The sequence below is a fragment of the Prosopis cineraria genome, unplaced genomic scaffold, assembly GCF_029017545.1.
Source record: "Prosopis cineraria cultivar Desert tree isolate PC_DT_omini unplaced genomic scaffold, ASM2901754v1 PC10, whole genome shotgun sequence".
In the NCBI taxonomy this organism is placed as follows: Eukaryota; Viridiplantae; Streptophyta; class Magnoliopsida; order Fabales; family Fabaceae; genus Prosopis; species Prosopis cineraria.
Window position 1 is genome coordinate 4284451 of NW_026555341.1, and position 19294 is coordinate 4303744.

The 19294-nt window shown below is 33.0% G+C and overlaps 1 protein-coding gene and 1 pseudogene across 1 annotated transcript; one reads left to right on the forward strand and one right to left on the reverse strand.

The window, feature by feature from the left end:
- Nucleotides 1–5801: 5801 nt before the first annotated feature.
- Nucleotides 5802–7347, reverse strand: LOC129322000 (tubulin alpha-1 chain-like; annotated as a pseudogene).
- A 3691-nt stretch (nt 7348–11038) lies between these two features.
- Nucleotides 11039–14753, forward strand: LOC129323197 (malate dehydrogenase, glyoxysomal-like). Its single transcript, XM_054969797.1, has 9 exons — nt 11039–11298; nt 11450–11671; nt 11995–12309; nt 12524–12613; nt 12716–12799; nt 13601–13636; nt 14020–14109; nt 14271–14365; nt 14478–14753. The coding sequence occupies exons 1-9, from the start codon at nt 11227–11229 to the stop codon at nt 14548–14550; spliced, it is 1077 nt and encodes a 358-aa protein (XP_054825772.1). The 5' UTR covers nt 11039–11226; the 3' UTR covers nt 14551–14753.
- The last annotated feature ends 4541 nt before the right edge of the window (nt 14754–19294 follow it).

Sequence of the window (19294 nt, forward strand, 5' to 3'; positions counted from 1 at the left end):
TCCTCTAGTTTCATTTTTTTCCATTTCTCGTCCCACTCGGTGATATTCACCTGATAATAAATCTTCTCCTTCTTTTTTTAATGATAATAAACCTTCCTTCTCGGGGGGACAATTAATTTTATTTCTTTAAGCTAAAACAGTGCAGGCTAATGCATTGATAAATCCCATGCAAGGTGCATCCATAAGTTTTGTTTTCAAAAATATTTTTTCACCTATTCGTATTTAATGACTTAATCCACGTATTAATTTTGGATTTATCATACGAAGGAATAAATCAAAGTATGAATTGAATATCTTAGATTTAAATTTAAGATAATTAAAATTAATTATTTTGGATGATTAATAACGCCTCGTATTTAATTGAGGTTGATATTTTGAATGAAGAAATATTTTATCTTACTATAAATAAAATCAGATATATCAGTTCACCAAAAAAAAAAAACCAGATATATCCACGTGTTGAAATAAGGCTGCATGACATGCATGTCAAAGATATAAATAAGGTTTGTTAATTAAATTTACTGCAAAATATAATATTTTTCTCAAACTTAATTATCCTTGATTAATGGCAGATATTCTTGCTTGTAACCACAATTTACTGTATTTTATTCAGTAAGAAACATAAGCATTTCTGGAAAATAGTATTTAATGATTGAAATAGTGATATATAGTTTAGACTAATAAAATACTCTTCTTATACATGTAACTTAAGGTTGTAATCATTCAACTTCCAGGTTCACAAATTAAAACAGGAGAGGGAGTCTAAATTTAACATATTCTATGTATACATGCAACAAGAATGATTGGGATTGATGCATCCTTGGGGGATTGAGGAAGGTGTTTAAAAGGGGAGAGATGTGTCTCATTTTCTCTTAATTTCCATTTCGCTCATTTTTCTTTCACCACCGGTAGATCAAAACTTCAACGATTTTAATTTAATATTTGATAATTTATTATTTTAATGTATATAAAAATATGTAAATAAATTTGAGTTATTGAAGTTTCATTTGAACAATTTGAAAACTATAATACTTTATTTATATATTTTTTGTAAAATATAATAATATTTTTATCAAAAATTAAATCTGAACCTCTGACTTTGAAAAGTTTTGATTTAGCAGTGACAAAGTAAAATGAGGGAATTGAAGACTTAGGAAAAAGCTGAAAAAAAGACACCCCTCTCCCATTTAAAAGTAATGCTTTAAAAGTGGTTCAAGTCAAAAAGGTTAATGGTACTAATTTTAATAGTCCAACTGACTCGTGATTAGCTAATAACATAATAATTAAATTAAAAATAATATTAATATATGTAAACAAATATAAATAAAAAATAAACTTACAATATATCTAGTTGTTAATACTAATAGAATAACACACTCGAACATAAATATATAATATTATAAATTATAGTTTTATAATTTTTTAAATTTAGGAGGATTTTGATAAAAACTCTAAAGTATTGCATTTATAATATAGTTTTTAACTTTTTTTAAAAAAAATCACAAATCATATTATGTATATGTGAACTAAAAATGAAGCAGACATTTGGAATGATCCACTTTTTAGATTTTTTTCTATTTTTAGTTTGTTTAGCCTTTTTTATATGTAGTTCAGATGTTGATTTTCTAAAAACCATTATGGGTTCTGGTTTAATAACGATTCAAATCTGATCTAATCTGGGTTGACTGTAAAAATGATTTCCTGATCAAAATTTAGCCATTAGTTAGTCTGATCGAGAATCCAACTAGCCCAATCACCATCTGATTTGGATTTAATTTTTAAAGCAATGATTTTAAGTCTAATTTTCATGTTGTGAAGGCGCATTGACATGACCTGGGATCCCCATTTCCTAGGCCATGACTTTGGTGGCGGGATCACTGATGATACCTGCTGTTCTTATCATCTTTGGCTGCATATTTTATCTTTACATTTCTGTTTTAACATCTTTGGCTGATCCAAAATCTAACTCGCATAATTCCCCTCACATTTTTTTTTTAAGTCTAGTTACAATGTCAATGATACCAAATTGAAAACCGACTCGGTCTAAGAGAAGGAACGTTGCTGGCAATGATTTTGATATTCTCGTTCGTCATATTTCATTGTGGCTGCCTGGCTGTAGTGTCACATGGAGGCACTACGGAATTAAAAACTACTATGGAGTATGGACCTGATAAATTGAATTGTACTCTAGTTTTAATTGTTACGTACTTCATCATTTTGCGATATACTTTTTATCATTTATATAACAAAGCTTTAATGCCAAAAATATTCTTCTTCCTTCCATGGGACTTTATAATAATTCTTAGTTCTCCCTACTTCTTTTCCTCATCTTCTCCAACTATTTTATCCATCTATGGTGCTTCTTTGTCTACCTTCCTCCATGGGTGTCAGATTTTCTGCAAAATTAGGACTTTTTTAAATAGCAGGGTCGAAAATAACTTTTCTAGAGATACATTTGATTGTCATGCTTGATGCTATGATTTGATATTTCCATTCAGATTGTTACAGAGAGAGAAGATAACTTGAAAATAGATAAAAATACCTTTTGTTGAACTTTCCTTTTCCCCCCTTGTCTGCCCATAGTTATTTTTTTTATTAATTGGAGATAATTTTATTTAATGCATGGTTAGATATTAAATATGAACATATTTTTTTAACAAGAATTTAAATATTAATTTATTATATTTTAAGATACTAGTTATTTATATTAGATTTAATTCCTGCAAGTCATTTTATCTGCTTTAACTTTATAAGATAAAAAATGGTTTTCCATAACGTACATGTCGTCATCATGGAGGCTGTAGCGATGAGGATGGAGTTGAAGTGATCCGGTCGCATGTCTGTGAGAAAGCACGCTGGGTAATCTAGAATTTGGAAAGTGAAGAAAGAAGAAAAAAGAGACCATACGGAGACAATGCAGAAATACAACTAGACCTTCCTGAGACAGGGTAAATAAAAAGCTTTAGTTATGAATAGGTAGAAGGTATACATAATCCTGTGACCGTGAAAGAACAATTTAATAATTAATATTTCCATATAGTTTTTTTTTTGTGTCATCTAATTTTTAATTCATAAATCTGAATAATATGAGGTCTATTTCAATGAGACAAAAATTATTAGGAAATCAATTATAATATTTATTTAGATTATAAAAGCATTTAGACTGGAAACAACTAGCAGGGATGGTGAGTTCATGTTTGATAATAAACCATGACTCTTTATTGAATAATAATTAATTTTGAAACTCTAAGGGTGGCTGGGAACAACTCGTGGATTACTTTCTTCGTATCTGAATAGAAGAGAAAATTACCTCCTTAATTTAAGAAAGTTGGTTAAGTGTAATGATTATGCATAAAAATTTAAAAAAACTGGACTAAACAATACTTATAATTAATGAAATAAATTTATCCAATGAAAATAAACATTGATTTTATGAAGGACAATTTAAAACAATTATAATAAATGCTTATTGAAATTTATAAATTTATTTATAAATAAAAACAACTTTCTCTTTATAATTAAAAACGGAGCGGTGTATAGCTTTGTAACCAGAAAGAAAAAAAGATTCAACGGCCATTAAAAGCAACGTTTGCATTGGCCAGAAGAAAAATGTCACATTTTCTTGTTGAGTCAGATTTTACACACAGCAACATCCACTGATTTAGCCCACAGTTGCGAATCGAGTAAATCTGGCAAAGGAACGTTCCGTTGTAAGACGAGGCGTTCTGTTCAAAGCTCCAAAGTTCAAATCGTGAAATCCATGCATGGTTTCATGCTTCGTTTCTCTCTTTTTCCACAAAGGAATTAATTAGCAAAACAAAATTAGACTTTTTATAATTGGAAAGCTTGCCTTCCAATTCTGTACTAATCCGTGGTAGCGTGGAGAAGGGGGAGTTGAAACTATGACAATTGAAGGATACAATCGGTGTCAAAATGTTCGAATAATGTGTGTTACGTTGTGTCTGGATTTTTTAAAGTGTTTTTTTCTGACTTCAACTATTAGTAATTGTAATTTTTTTTGTGATTAATAAAATTGGCTTTGTTTTGGCCCAAAAAAAGTTTCAACTAGCCAATACGGTTTGCATTAGCTGGGGCAAAACTGAAAAATTTTATTAGGAGGTCGGGATAACAAAATGTATATAATAATTGAAAAGAAATTAAATCTATATACATATATAACAAAAATAAATAAATATTTTTATTTTTTAAATTTTGCTTATCAATCTTTCATAGCATAAGAATAATTAACTATTATGTTTATCATAAAATTTTTAACAATTTCCTTCTTAATATAAATTATCATTAAATTTATAAAGATTTCATCTTTTTTATGAATGTTGAATAATTTAAATGCATATTTGACATCTAAAATTCTGATCAATTTAAAAAAAACCATTACTTGTTTATTGAATTTATTTTTTAATTCTTTCAATCAATAATTGTATTAAATAAATATATCAACATGGTAATGATATTCAATTGTTACAAATTTTTCATGTCAATGAGATCTAAGTATATCATAGTAAAAACCATTCATATAATAAATTTTAATAGCTTAGTTATTACAAAAAAAAGTAATTTTTTTCTAGAAGAACGTATCTTATAGTAAATATTAAATGTATAGCATTCAATATATCTTATAATTTTTGCTGCAGTGCTTGACAAAGTTTATTTGTAATAATTCTCATAATTTTTTTATCAACTATAAAATAAAAACAAAATTAAATGACATTAATGTTTTAAGAGCTAGTGTAACATTATCCTATTAAAAATAAAAGAATTTCATGACAATTATATTTTCAAACTATTAAAATAGTTGGACTGTAAATGCAGAAAAGATTATTATAAAATTGAAATGAGAATGTCATTTAATGTCTTAAAGTTTTTATAATATGTTAAGTTAAGAGATCAAAAATATATAATTCTTACTTTTCACTGGGCTCCTTGTCTCCACCCTAGTGTGTTATATTCATTTTTTCATAATTTTGTGCAATGAAAATTGATGTACACTTGACACGGTGGTGATCGAAGATTACTTGACATTCCTTTCGGCAATTAAGGTATAGGGCCATTTATTTAAGATTAAAAAATATATGATTTTTAGGTAGTTTAAAGTTTTTTTAAAAAAAGAGATTTATTGTGTGTAGATTTTATAAAAAGCATGCATTATTTCATGTTTGGCTAAAGTTTTAAAAAAGTCATTATTAGTTAATTATTTTAAAAATTTATGATATTCTTTGATTTTTATTTTATAGAAATAATTTATTATTATATTATTTTAAAATTTTATAATATTTTTGCATATCCTTTTTCTTTAAAATAATTTTTCTCATCTATCATATTAGATTATTTTCTTCTTCAAATAATTAAATTTTTTTAATTTTGATTAATTTCAAAAATTTAAACAAATATAATAAAAACTCACATAATATATTTAAAAAAATAAGTAATTTTTTTATGAAATAAGTTAAAACAAATGGGCCTGTAGCTGCAAACAAGACCACCTTAATCAGCATTTTCAATTTCTAGATTCAACGCAATTAGGTTGGCTACTTACTAAATTTCATGAAACGGAAGTTATGCTTTGTGACTACCATAAATAAAAACCCCACTTTAGACGACAACAAATCTTAAGACATTAGTAACAAAATAGTTCAAGCTCCACACAGTGACAAATTACAAGAAGGCCAATGACAACAACTAACTACAAAGAGAAAACTAAGGAAAGTACATATCAGCTACTAGCAGCATTAAGAAACATTAGACTATAAAATGATAAGAGTGAAGGTAGAATTTTCCAATCAATATTCACTTCCCTTATTGCCATCTTCACCTTTCGCAGCTTCCGCACGGAGCTCCTCATAATCCTTAACAAGGGCAGCAAGGTCATCATGAGCCTCAGAGAATTCACCTCCTTCCACCCCCTCACCAACGTACTAGTGTATAAATGCCCTCTTGGCATATATAAGATCAAGTTTGTGATCAATGCGAGAGAAAACATCAGTGACACTAGTAGAGTTTGAGATCATGCAGACACCTCTTTAAACCTCGGCAAGATCACCCCCAAGGACTACAATTGGAGGATGGTAATTGATACCGCACTTCAATCCAGTAGAGCACCAGTCAACAAATCAAATGGTGCACTTGGTCTTGATAGTTGCCACAACTATGTTAACATCTTTCGGGACCACATCTTCTCTGTACATCATATAGTGAGCCATGTATTTGCCATGGCATGGATCGCACTTGGCTATCATAGATGATGGCTCAAATGTGCTATTTGTGATTTATGTGACTGACAACTATTCATGGTATGGTTTCTCTACTGAAATCACAGGAGCATAAGATGAAAACATGAGGTGAATCCTAGGATAAGGAACCAGATTAGTCTAAAATTCTGTGACATCAACGTTCAATTTAATTGCCAGTTTTATCTTTTTTTCCCTCGCAAAGGCAAGGGAATCACTTTCCCTGTAAGCCAAGCATTCACAAACATGAATAACAGATCAAAAAGAGATATAAGTTGCTCCATTCAGATGCAATCCTATTGACTGCCTTTTTAGGCTCTTTTAGAAACATATGGCACTTGATTATGTAGAAAATGTCATTGCCCCTTTGTGATATGAGGATAGATTAGTGTAAGCAACTTTAGGTAGGAATGAAGGAAAAACCTTAGGTCTTGTATGCCTTTTTATTATATTTCCATTTTCGTGAAAAACCTTTCTTAGTATCAAAGCTTTAATAGGTTAGCTGCCATAGTTGATGAGGGCTCCTAAAATCTCCAAACACCTGTGCATCTCACAGTTCTCTTGTCCCTGCCATTAACCTCCTTGAAAACTAGACAAGGAGCACTGCTCTCACGCAATTATGTTATGTCAAACTTGATAGAACCAACTACACCATTAAGGCAACCCATGTTTTGCCCATTATAAAAGGCATAAGTTGGGAGGATTTATCAATAGCCCTAACATATGTCCTTTTGAGTTTTTTATGAAGAGTAATGACTCCAAACCTAATCCTAACTTTGAAGATTAGGTGACTACTGATCAACTCTTGTTTGGCTGGCTTTAATACTATGTCTCTTGATGTCTCCTATAAGATAACTGGTGTGTCTACTTCTATTAGACTTTGGCATGCTACTCAAGCACTTTCAGGTGCTCAAAACAAAGCTAGGGTTCTGATGTTGAAAGTTGAGCTTCAATGTACCAAAAATGTTCATCCTTCATGTTTGAGTACCTAGCTAAAATGAAATCCCTCTGAGTCTCTTTCTCTTGTTGGTAGTCCAGTACCTCATACTAACCTCCTTCTGTAAGTAATGGCTAGTTTGGATGGCATATACAATGCCATTATTGTTCACATTTTCTGATACTAAAAGATAAACTCAAACTGGTGAAAAGCCTAGCATCTCTTTTGAGGCGGCATGTTGAGATGTTGCCTAATAAGCCCAACAAGTGCTGCCCAATATTCTTTTATGCAAATACTTTAATGCCTATTGCTATAATTTCATTATTTATTCTTATTTGTACATACATGTCATGTTCTTTGTATTAGGGTTTCTATTTTATTATTATATAAGGGAATAGAAATGTTAGGTCCTTCACACCCCTTTATTATATTTCCATTTTAGTGAAAAACCTTTCTGCCCTCATTCTCCATTGTCACTAATTCATTATACTTGATTATCGCCACTCACTAGAATAGTTTGAAGGATGGCTCATGGAATAGAACTTAGAAGTTGCCAACCTCATAATAATAAATTTGTTCATCTAGAATATAATGCATAATGCAATACCTTTTAGTCAAACTTGGATTTAGACAACATTTTATGGTGGAAGTAGAATGTCAAATTTGTGGCCTTAAGGAGGAATCTAGACAACATCTATTCCTCTTGCATAATTTGGCAAGATTGGTCTAGTTTAGACTAATGTTGGGAGTGCACAACTGGACCTGAATATATCAAGATTTTCAACTCTATGCGCAAAATCTCTTTATATATAGCAGAATGCCTCCATTATGCTATCTTTCAGCCTTTATATAGAGCTAATAATTTGAGCAGATCGGGCTCAATTCAGGCCAGGTTGATTCAAATTGGACTTAGAGTATCTTACCTTCTTAAAAAACCTATATAGCCAAGCTCGACCCTAACTTTTCGGTCGGGTTTTGGTTGGCAAAAATTACCAACTATATATATAAAGGTGGAAATTCCAACGATTGGCTTTATTTAGATTTGGGTCAGGTTTACTCGAATTAGGCTTAAAATATCATATCTTCTTAAAAAAACTTATATAGCCAAACCAGATCTTAACTTTTTGTGAGTGGGTTTAGGCTAACCTAAATTACCAGCTATATCTTTATGCAATCTAGTAAGCTACAAAGAGAATCAACTATAATTCCATAAAATATATTCAACATGGTCCTAAGGCCAGATATGACTAGCTAGACAAAAAATGATCGCACACTAATGGAAAAACATACCATCATAATTTCATTGTTTTTTTATTGCAAGTTAGAAGCTCATTGTTGATACTTGGCACCAACACCTTAGGATGGATAATTGTGTTTAGATGGATATACAAACAGAAAAGAACTAGAAGTCTGATATTTGAAATAATAGAAACTTTAGAAGGAAAATATGAAAGTTGTCAGAGCAAATGTCTAGTGAAGCCACTGGAGAAGACTTTTGCGGTTTACTTATTGAATCCATCAACAAGATACCACTCAACAAACGGCACTTCAACTATTTGCACCAGTAGCATTAACTTCGTTGCTAACTAATCAGCTAATAAGGCCTTCGATTGGAGTTAGAGTTATGGTTTAATTTTACTATTTTTTAATTGGTTTGATTGAAGCTTTATTGATATGACGAGGGACTACTTAAATGTTGAACAAAAGTCAAGTACGGAAAAAAAATTTTAATAAACAATACGGTTCAGTTTTTCTCATAAAAGGAAGAACAATAGTCATTAATAGTAGGATTTATCTTCCCATGTGTTTTGTGATAAACACAGGATTAACATATTCAGCCACTTTAGGAATTACATGGGCGTCTGTTACTTTGTCACATGGGCTGTTTCTTCACACTTAGTTGGCATCCCCCTTTTGTGGCCAAGACTAGGACTGTGGGTTTTCTTGGTCCGTTGAGAGGTCCTGGCCTGTTGCCTGACTCTCCTTATAGGGGTGGGCTGAGAAATCCTTTTAAATAAAATAATAAAATTCATATCAAAACCAACCAGCAGTGTAATTTATATCAATAATGATATATAAAATTCTGACCAATGAGTTTTCGATAAAATAATAAATAATAATTTTTTTGCAAATGATCTTTACCAAACTAAAAGCTAAACATATCTTGCAATGTCTTAAATCCCTGGGTAGGGTGTACTGGTGCAGCATGCGTGAACTCAGCCTTGGTGAGTTGCCTAAGTGACGAAGTGATGAAATAAGGGCTGTTTAGAAAATGGTTCTGAGAACAGTTTTTTGTTCTCTAAAATAAGAAAATAAAAAGATTTATTTAATAACGTGTTTTCAAAAAGTGTTTTGAAAATAAAAAAATAAAATATTATTTTAAAGAATAGAAAAATGAAAATAATTTTTAAGTGTTCTGTTATTATTGTTCTGAAGAACAAGTGAGAATGAAAAAAACACTTATTTTTATTATTTTTTTGTTCTCAAAACATATTCTACAAAACACCAATTCTCAAAATAATAAAATAAAAACAGTTTCAAACAGCCCCATAATCTCCTTGTATGGCAGAGCCGAGAAGGTCATAGTTGATTGGTTTTATCTAGAATTAGGCCACATGGAGGAAAAATATAAGTTGGATTTGGTTTAATTTATCTTTATATGGGTTAAAAAAAAATCTCAACTCAACTCAACCCTCATGGGTTAATGGGTTAAAATGGATCAATTCACCAATTCATTTATTATTTTTTCATAATTTTTTTAAAAAATTATACTTAAATAAGAAGTTCTATGATGATATTTTACGCAATTAAAAAAATTTACATTATAAATATATGAGATTGATAAATTTTATCATGATTTTTTTAAAAAAAATTTGCTTGTCTTGTGAGGTATTGGTACTAAAACTCCTTCCATTTTTTATTTTCCAAGTTTCTTCTAATTTTTTATAAAATAATATGAGTTAAATAAGTTAACCCTTATCCATTTGGATCATAGGGTATTTGGTTCCGGCTAAAAATATATATTTTTATATGAGTTAATATTTTTCACAACATGACCTAGCTCTTATAATAGGATATTTGGGCCAACTTGCATAACCCTATTTATATTTCTTGCCCTAGTTTTATCAATATTTTGCAACTTGGACCGGATGTTAAACCAGTGATATAAAAATTAAATAAAAAATAATATTTATATATATATAAATATATAAATAAAACATTAATTTGTCAATAATACTTGAGATCTTAAAATTAAAGGTTAGTTGTCTAGACTATTAAAGCTAGAGGTAAAGGTATGTTGGCACAAACTTATAATCTCAATGCAAAATGCTAGAGTTGGAGATAAATGTGGGAGAAGAGATCAAAAAATTGAGTCTAAATCATAGAAGAGAGATCAAAGATTGAAGAAGAAAAATAAAAAAAAATTAAAAATTAGAAAAGAGAAATCAAGAACACGAGCGAGCCTGAATTTTGTTTTTACTTTCGAGGCTTTGACTCACTCGGGCTCTGGTTGAATTATTCTGGTTTTCATGTTAAATCTGATTCTTTTAAAATCACTCGAGTCAACCCACTCCAAATGTTTAAGTGGTCTAAATGATTAAATTTTGCTGTTTTGTTGAGTGATCGACAATTAAACCTTCTAATTCGATCCGTGTTGTAGAACACTGAGTTTTGTCTTCATAGTTCTAACTTAACCTCATTTTAATTTAAAAAAATAACGTAGCATGCGGTACGAGGTCGCGTGGCCTAACTTTTGTGAAAGAAATGGCTTTGGTGACACGTGAAGGGAAGTGGTAAGAGCAGCCGCATGGAGGGTTTGGGCTATAGATGAAATCAACTAGCAATTTTCCACGCTTCCCGATCCCCGCAGCAGATGACGCCTGCGTCTAATCTTCTTGCTATGTTTTTTCTTAATAAAGACAAAAAAGGAAGGCGGATTGGGCAAGCTTCTAAAAGGAGACCAATACCGAAGCAAGCTTCGAAGGAGAGGCAGCACCAGTGTTTCGTGATTTAATCACTCTCCATAATTCTGAAGAGAGTATGCAGCCAACTTCACATGTCAACCGGCGGCTCGCGATAATCTCCGCTCATTTTCTCCCTTCCGATCTCCAGGTTCTCTTTTATCTTTTTTCATTAAAACCCAAAAACCGTTATTAATTTTTCCCCTTCAAGTTTTCTTGCATCCCGGAAAGTTGTAATTTTTTAGCTATAGACTTTTTACTCTTTCAGATCAGTTGTTGATTTGAATTCTTCGTGTATGTAGATGGAGGGGGACACTTCTTCGAATTTGAGTCGGGCGAATTGCCGAGCGACAGGTGGAGCACCGGGGTTCAAAGTGGCAATTCTGGGAGCTGCAGGAGGCATTGGTCAACCTCTGGCCCTGTTGATGAAGATGAACCCATTGGTTTCTGCTCTCCATCTCTATGATGTCGTCAATACTCCCGGCGTCACTACTGATATTAGTCACATGGACACTGGCGCCGTGGTAAGTTATTTCTTCCTTCATTTGGATTGTACCCGCCCCCCAGCTGTTCATTCTGGTCCGACGGTATTTTCAATTTGTCTATCCGAGGTCGATCTTAGTTTTAACTAATCTGGAAGACCAAACTAGTTCTGGCAAATTTGATTAGGATGATTAACAAAACCCAGTTACACATGCTAATCGCAGACCTGTAATTCTATGTCATTCGACTTGTTCTGATGAGATTCCCAGATAGCCAAGGATTGGAGAAGATAGGTGTTATTCATTTTTAACGTGCAATCCCTGTCATATAACCTACTTAATTGACTAGAAGCTTTTGTATATAGGTGCGAGGGTTTTTGGGGCAGAAGCAGCTGGAGGATGCCCTTATAGGCATGGACTTGGTAATCATTCCGGCCGGTGTCCCTCGCAAACCTGGGATGACAAGAGATGATCTCTTCAATATAAATGCTGGAATTGTTAAAACTCTGTGTGAAGCAATTGCTAAGTTTTGTCCAAAGGCGATCGTCAACTTGATAAGTAATCCTGTTAACTCCACCGTTCCAATTGCAGCCGAGGTTTTCAAAAGAGCGGGTATTTATGATCCCAAGAGACTCATGGGCGTGACGATGCTTGACGTTGTTAGAGCCAATACATTTGTAGTATGTGCTAATGATCTCGCATTAGTATATGCTCTTTCATGATTTAGAGCATGAAGTCATTTCTTAACTAAAGATGAAAGAAAACTTTCCTCCTGGTTATTATGCCTGCCATTGTGTTATTGTTTTGTTGCTTGGTTTGCGATCATTGATCTAAATTATAAACTTCACGTCCATCTGCACCCCCCCCCCCGGGGGGGCTCTGGGTAAACTGCAGGCTGAAGTCTTGGGTCTTGATCCGAGGGATGTAGATGTCCCAGTTGTTGGGGGACATGCAGGGGTCACAATTTTACCTCTTCTTTCTCAGGTATACTATCATTAGGACTTTCATCTCTGAATTGTTATTAACTCAAAACCTTTGTTTTGTTGTGAACTATGTTCTTACCTAACAGGGTTGCATGACTTTCAGGTGAAACCCGTTTGCTCTTTCACCCAAAATGAAATTGACTACTTGACTGATCGTATACAAAACGGCGGAACAGAAGTTGTGGAGGTGAAAATAAAAATAATTCTAACTTGGAAATTTCTCTTTAGTCAGGATCGCTAATATTTTGAACTTGGCTACCCACAAAGTCCTCGTTCTGTTACTGATCAACCATGAATGTCATGATGGTTTGCGTCTTCCTATGTTAAGTAAAATGATATGTGGATGAGGGATTGTGCAGGGCGAGGTTAGAAGGGTAGCTTAGAACTCTGCCTCTGAAGAAGTTTAGAGGCTTCTTGAATTGGGGATGGAGAATGATATGGTTCAAAATTCAGAGCAGATATAGAAGCATATTACCTCATCCCACAGACCTTGTTTACGTGGTATTTTTACCTAGCCTCTCAACCAATACTGCGTCAGCTTGATATTTTACTAGGAAATCTTTATTTATGCGGCAAATTTTCCACCTGACTATCTCTAATCAGTTTGAAATAATATACTCTTTTGTTAGCTTCAAAAGATGAAAATAAAATTTCAAAATTTAAATAAAATTTCAAAAATTGTTAGTAAAGGACATAATATGCATCTCTGCTAAGCAGACCTAATAAATAGTTACATGTTTTACCCATAATAATGATACTGCTGTCTTTTCTAAAATAAAATAGTAGTCGAATTGAAACTGATTAGTAAACTACATGGAGTTGGCATTTGCCATTCATTTGTTGCGCTATATTTTATCATTTGGTGCCTTCTGGCATTAAGTAATTAACTTAGTGCCAGATAGATAGTATATAACAATATATCATTGTCCTGTTTATATCGTACCCACTACACAGTGAAAGTTTGTCTTATGCATCTATTTTTCTTCAGGCTAAAGCTGGAGCTGGCTCTGCAACGCTATCAATGGTTCGTGTTTCTTTAGAATCAAAATATTATATTGCTTTAGTTTCTTGCCTTGTTGAGAGGAAGTCAACAAATTATCCCGGATTTAGTAAACTCATTTAGCTTTACTATTTCGGAGTGAATTATCTCAATTTAACGTTTAGATCTACATGGCTGGTCCTGATTTGAGCAAACAAAATCTCATTATTTTTCAAAGGTATGAGAAACTCAAAAGTATTTTCCCATATCTAAACAAACAAAAATATAACAAATTTTTAGATATATAGTTGAATGAGCTCACAACTTTGGGAACTGTAGATTGTTAGTTTCCACTTTACATAATATTGATGACGTCTTAAGTATTTTTGAGTTGAGGTAAATGTAACTCAATATGCAATAAAATGCAGGCATATGCTGCTGCTAAATTCGCAGACGCATGTCTTCGTGGCATGAGAGGAGAAGCTGGCATCATTCAATGTGCATTTGTTGATTCACAGGTATATGTATGTAAACGACTGTTTTGCCAAGAGTGTGTTCGTCAGTTGCTATGTTTCTTTCGTCTCTGAATCTGGCCTTCACAATTTGGAGTGTTTTATTTTGTTAATAAAATGCTGCTTTAATTCATTTTGTTCGTATGAACTGACAATGACTGTTATAGGTAACTGAACTCCCATTCTTCGCATCAAGAGTGAGACTGGGCCGTGGAGGAATCGAGGAAATCTTATCCCTGGGTCCCTTGAACGAGTATGAAAGGTATGTTGGGGTTAACTGTTAACTGTTTGTCTTATTTGCTAATAATAATAATAATCACGTAATCATTTATTTAGGTTGAATATTAAGATTTATCTGCGCTGCTTGTTAACAGGGAGGGTCTGGAAAAGGCGAAGAAAGAGTTGGGGGCGAGCATTGAGAAGGGAATATTGTTTATCAGGAAATGATGAGCTGATGAATCCGTTTTTTATTCCGTAAAATCGTGTCTTACTCTTTTTCTTATCAAAGCTATATTCAATTGACTGGAGCTGTTTTAAATTACTCAATTATAGTTACAGAATGTCGCCTAGTTTTACTGATTACCTCATATGCTTAATTTTCAAAACAAACAAAGATGTCAAGGAATAATAATTCTGGTTTGGTTCTTATATTCGTATCTTTCTAAAGTGCAACTGTATAGAGCATGAGGTGACTCAGTACAGTTGGGTTAAAATTCAAGAGGAACAGGTATATGCTGTGGCCAAACGATAACAAAAAGTAAAATGTTTTTTTTTTTTAATGTTTAAAAAGTAAAAAGTTACCTGTTTGGTCCACACTGGCCCAACCTGTAACGGGCTTCATGTATATGGGCTTGGGCAAGGGAGCCCATTCTGAGAGCGTTCTGCCGGGTTTATTGAGAGATGTTGTCCAGTCACCTTAATTTTTTTTTTTTGAGGTATAAGGGCAAATATATTAACAATAAAATAACGTCTACAAAGTCAAAGATAAGACAGAATCATAATAAAAGAAAAAAGAACGGAAGAAGACGAGCCATGTGGTCCACATTTTCGAACAGTTTAGATGTTAAAATTGTCCAAAAATTTTAAAATATCCTGATCTACAAGATGCTGTCACCTTAGATAAAGTTTACTAAGGCTGGGCCCATAATTGGTTGCTTGGGGTGGAAATCATAAGCTTGCCCAGAGCCAAAAAAAAAAAAAAAAACTATGAACAATCTAAAGTACTCCATTAGCTCCTATTTCCGCGCCTTTTTCCAAGGAATTTTTTATGTTCTTATTCAAAAGTTAATTTCTAAAATCTATGAAGACATTGATATGTTTTTAATAGTGCTTTAAATATGAATATTGGTGTATAATTATGGTGGAGATAGACATTGAGATAAGCACTCTATCTATATTTTCGTAGAAGTTTATTTTATTTTTAAATATAAGGAGTGTCATAATATTTTTAAATGATTAAATAATTTTGTTATTTTTTTAAAAAATGGAGGAGATATTAAATGTGTTTATTACACAATACCACCATAATATTAATCGTAACATTATTGAAAGCAAAACTGAAAATTATTATAATTTTATGTTACTTAAATTAAATAATAAATTCTTATTAATATACGTGATTTGATTAAAAGGAATGGGGAATAAGGTTGAGCTGGAATTTATTGCATTTTAATTTGGAAAACTCTTAAAAATGGGATAATTTTAAGAGTATCAACTTGTTTGGACTAACTCTTCCCGCTGTGCGAATTAGGTAAAAGTAACGTATAAATGAAAATGGAGGGATTAAAAAAGTGTACTGATTTGTACCGTGGAGGAGTCACTCGGAGACTAGCAGGCACCTTGGAGTTAATAATTAATGCGAGTTGTTATAAGTGCACGTGACAAAAGGTCATGAATAGTTGAGGGAAAAAACAAGAAGCAGTAATGTAAGGAATGCGTGAAATGAAAAAGTTTTCTCTTGGATCTCAAATTGATGCTCAATCGTCCGACGTGCAGCGACTTTCAGCAGAAGATGCTTCCGGAGAAACACAAGTGGCTGTATCAACAATTGTAAAGGGAATTTGATCTTATAAAGGACGTGGCGATGCCACAATAAGAGACAAGGCAATGCCGTCACGGACAAACTTGGTCTGGATGATAGGAAGTTAGAAACAATCTCCTCCTCAGCTCATTAAAACGGGGGGGGGGGGGGTGGAGGATTGCGTTGATAGACTCATGCTAGTGCCCAATAAGCCGCTCCACTGTAGTGACTCTTTCTGTGTGTTTTTTTTTTTTTTTGGGATCTAGCAAAGGGTGAGTGTAAATTAAAGCGAAGCATGTAAAGAGGTGGTAAAGCGAAATGGGCCGGACGAAAAGTCAGCAGCAAGCAGAGTGGGGCAAGGGAATCTGGTGTGGGGAGCAGAGAGAAGCCAAGGGGCCGTGTTATAATGATTCCGCATCTGCTGCCATAAATGAAGTCAAAAGTCAGGACGCAAACAATACAAACACAAAACAACCGTTTCAACTTTGTTTTTTTTTTCTCGACGTGCCCTGCCACGTCAACTCATCATTCAATCCTTCCCTTCTACATCTCCACATCTTGTCATTCATTTGTATTCCACGCTGCTACGTTCGCAATGATCTTATTAGGCGCTTAACGTTGGCTTAAAGAAAATAATCAATAGCAGCACAAGCAGGAAAGCAGGAAGACGTATCGTACTGGGGCTGGCGTTTTCAACAATCCTATAGTGCTCTGTCTTTTCACTGCTCGACGGGTCCCAATCCTGAACGTGATCCCTCGGAAAAGCAAATAGTAAAAGGAAGACCTCATAGTATCACCAGAACCACAATTTCAAAAAAGGAAACACAGCAGACCCTCACCGTATCTCCTGCTGCGCATGAGACAAAATTTGGCCACCCTTTCAACAGCCTGTCCTTCTTTTCTTACATTTTTCTTCAGTTCTTTGTTTGTTTATTTATTTATTTATTTTTCCAAAACCATGTCACTTCATACCGCCTTTCACTTTCTTGTTTTATTATTTTTAATTTGTTTTTTTCTTTGAATGAAAACTGATCCATAATCACAAAAGTAATTACAAGCAAAGCAGGCATACAACCTTCTCTCATCACTCAACGTCTCAGCACAATACGATGAGGGTTGATAAAAAAAGTAGTGTGTGAATTTTTTTTTATGATTGTGAGAAATTTCATCATATAATATTTAGAAAAAACTTAAAATAGTTTGTTTTTATTTAAAAAAATATTTTGTAACACAATTTTTAGAATTATTTTTTTAAATAAAACAAATTGAAATACATTTGTTTATATTAATTTAAAATAGCTTTTGAATTTAAAAAATAAGCTGATAGTAATAGTTGCAAACATTAATGGTCATAATTTATGATAGAAATTGATCAAGCAAGTTATACCTTTTAATAATAAATATAGTGTATTTTAAAAATAAAAAATAAAATAAAAGCAACTTAAAAGTCATTTCTATTTTTATTTTCAAATGAAAACAATTTTAGAAATAATTAAAGCTCAAACAGTTCTCCAAATGACCTTTTAATTTTTTTTTGTTTTCAAAAACAAAAAAAAACTTTTAAAAACATAAAACAAACAGGTCCTTAATATCAAATTTAAAAAAAAATATGCTTTTGATTAGAAGTAATTTTTTTCTTTTGAATCTTTGAAGGAAAACGTATTTTAATATTTTTTAAGTATTGATAATAAAATTTAATAAGTGTAATAGAAACATTCATTGAATGAATAAATTTAGGTTTCTAATTGAATCTAAATCCATCATTTCAAGATTCTTCATATGGTGAATCACATGTTCAGACATCGAATTAATGAATAAGATGGAGTTGGAAAATCCATACTACGGAATTCTCGGCGTGATAGTTTAATGGGGCACATAATGCTTTGGACATCTGAAAAATTTCAGAACTTCCCTCACTAATTCTGATGTTGATGCACCCAGGATTTTACTGTCCCACCCACTGAAAAATAGTAATCACTTTTGAAAGTTTGAATTCCAATCTAAACAACAGTATATTTCTTCAAGGGAGTCCGAGGGAGACGAAAATCTAAGGAACTTTTGCATGACATCTCAAAAGAGAACAGAAAAGAAAAGAAACCTTTTACCCAACAATCTACTAATAAAGTGATCGAATTTTTCAACAAATAAAAAAAGTAATAAAAGTAGAAGAGACGCAAAGGAGATTCCCTTCTAATCCCTACAAGAGACAGGACTCAACTAAGTTGTCCACCACTGGATCTAATTTAAGAAGCCGATCAACCGTGTGAACCTTTCCCCCCCGACTAATGGCCCATCATCGTTTTCTTAGCAATGCAAAATCAATCTCTCTGCTTGACTTATTCTGGATTCACCCCTTTAAAATTAAAAGCGCCCTTAAAGGAGTACAACTGTACAAATGAAAGATGAGTCTAAAAGAATCAGCTTTTTAATTAGATATTGGTATCAATCAAAAAGTTTGAGTTATCAGAAAAGGCACGAAGCTGCTTGATTTTTAATCCACATACGTCATTGTCTTGTAGTTAATATGCACCGAACCACTATCATAATACAATTACCAACGTAACCTCTCTCTGCTAGACTGCCAGGCTTGCATGGCAAGTTGCGCAGAATTTCAACGACACCAGAACGCAATCTCACTAACTCTTTAACAACCCAGAAATTTTGTAGCCGGTAATGGAGTGGGAATCACGTGCATGGCTTACGTCTTTAGCCTTTTCTGTTCTGATAGGTCAACTTATTTATACAATCTTTCCCTCATCCGAATGCCAGCCAGAACCCTGCAACCAAACTTCAAACCACAATGGTCCACAGACACAAACGGACTGAAGCAGAAAATCGTTGCAGACTATTGCTGTAAATGCGAGTACATAGTAGATTATAGCCATTTATAAGTTCATTTCCTAATGCAGGTCACCTAAACTAAATTTTCAAGTAAAATTTAAAGATTCAAGGCGGTTTCTTAGTTGCTGTTCTTGTCAAGCCATTGGAGAAGTTAATGTTCATTACGAGCCTATCCACTCGGATCGGACGTAATGTCACTACCATGAAAGACATATTTTTCATTGCCCACCTATCCGTGTCGTACTGTCATTGCGTTCTCTCCCGTCACTCTCTGCATTGATATAACCTTTCTTGTGACAGACCTTCCCCTTCACACTGTTCCACAGGGCA

Bases quoted from the DNA above. Each gene is read 5' to 3' on its own strand.
- LOC129323197 (XM_054969797.1), top strand. From the start codon at position 11,227: ATGCAGCCAACTTCACATGTCAACCGGCGGCTCGCGATAATCTCCGCT. The intron at 12,310-12,523 runs GTATGTGCTAAT...GGTAAACTGCAG, and splicing joins TTAGAGCCAATACATTTGTA to GCTGAAGTCTTGGGTCTTGA. The intron at 14,110-14,270 runs GTATATGTATGT...TGACTGTTATAG, and splicing joins GTGCATTTGTTGATTCACAG to GTAACTGAACTCCCATTCTT.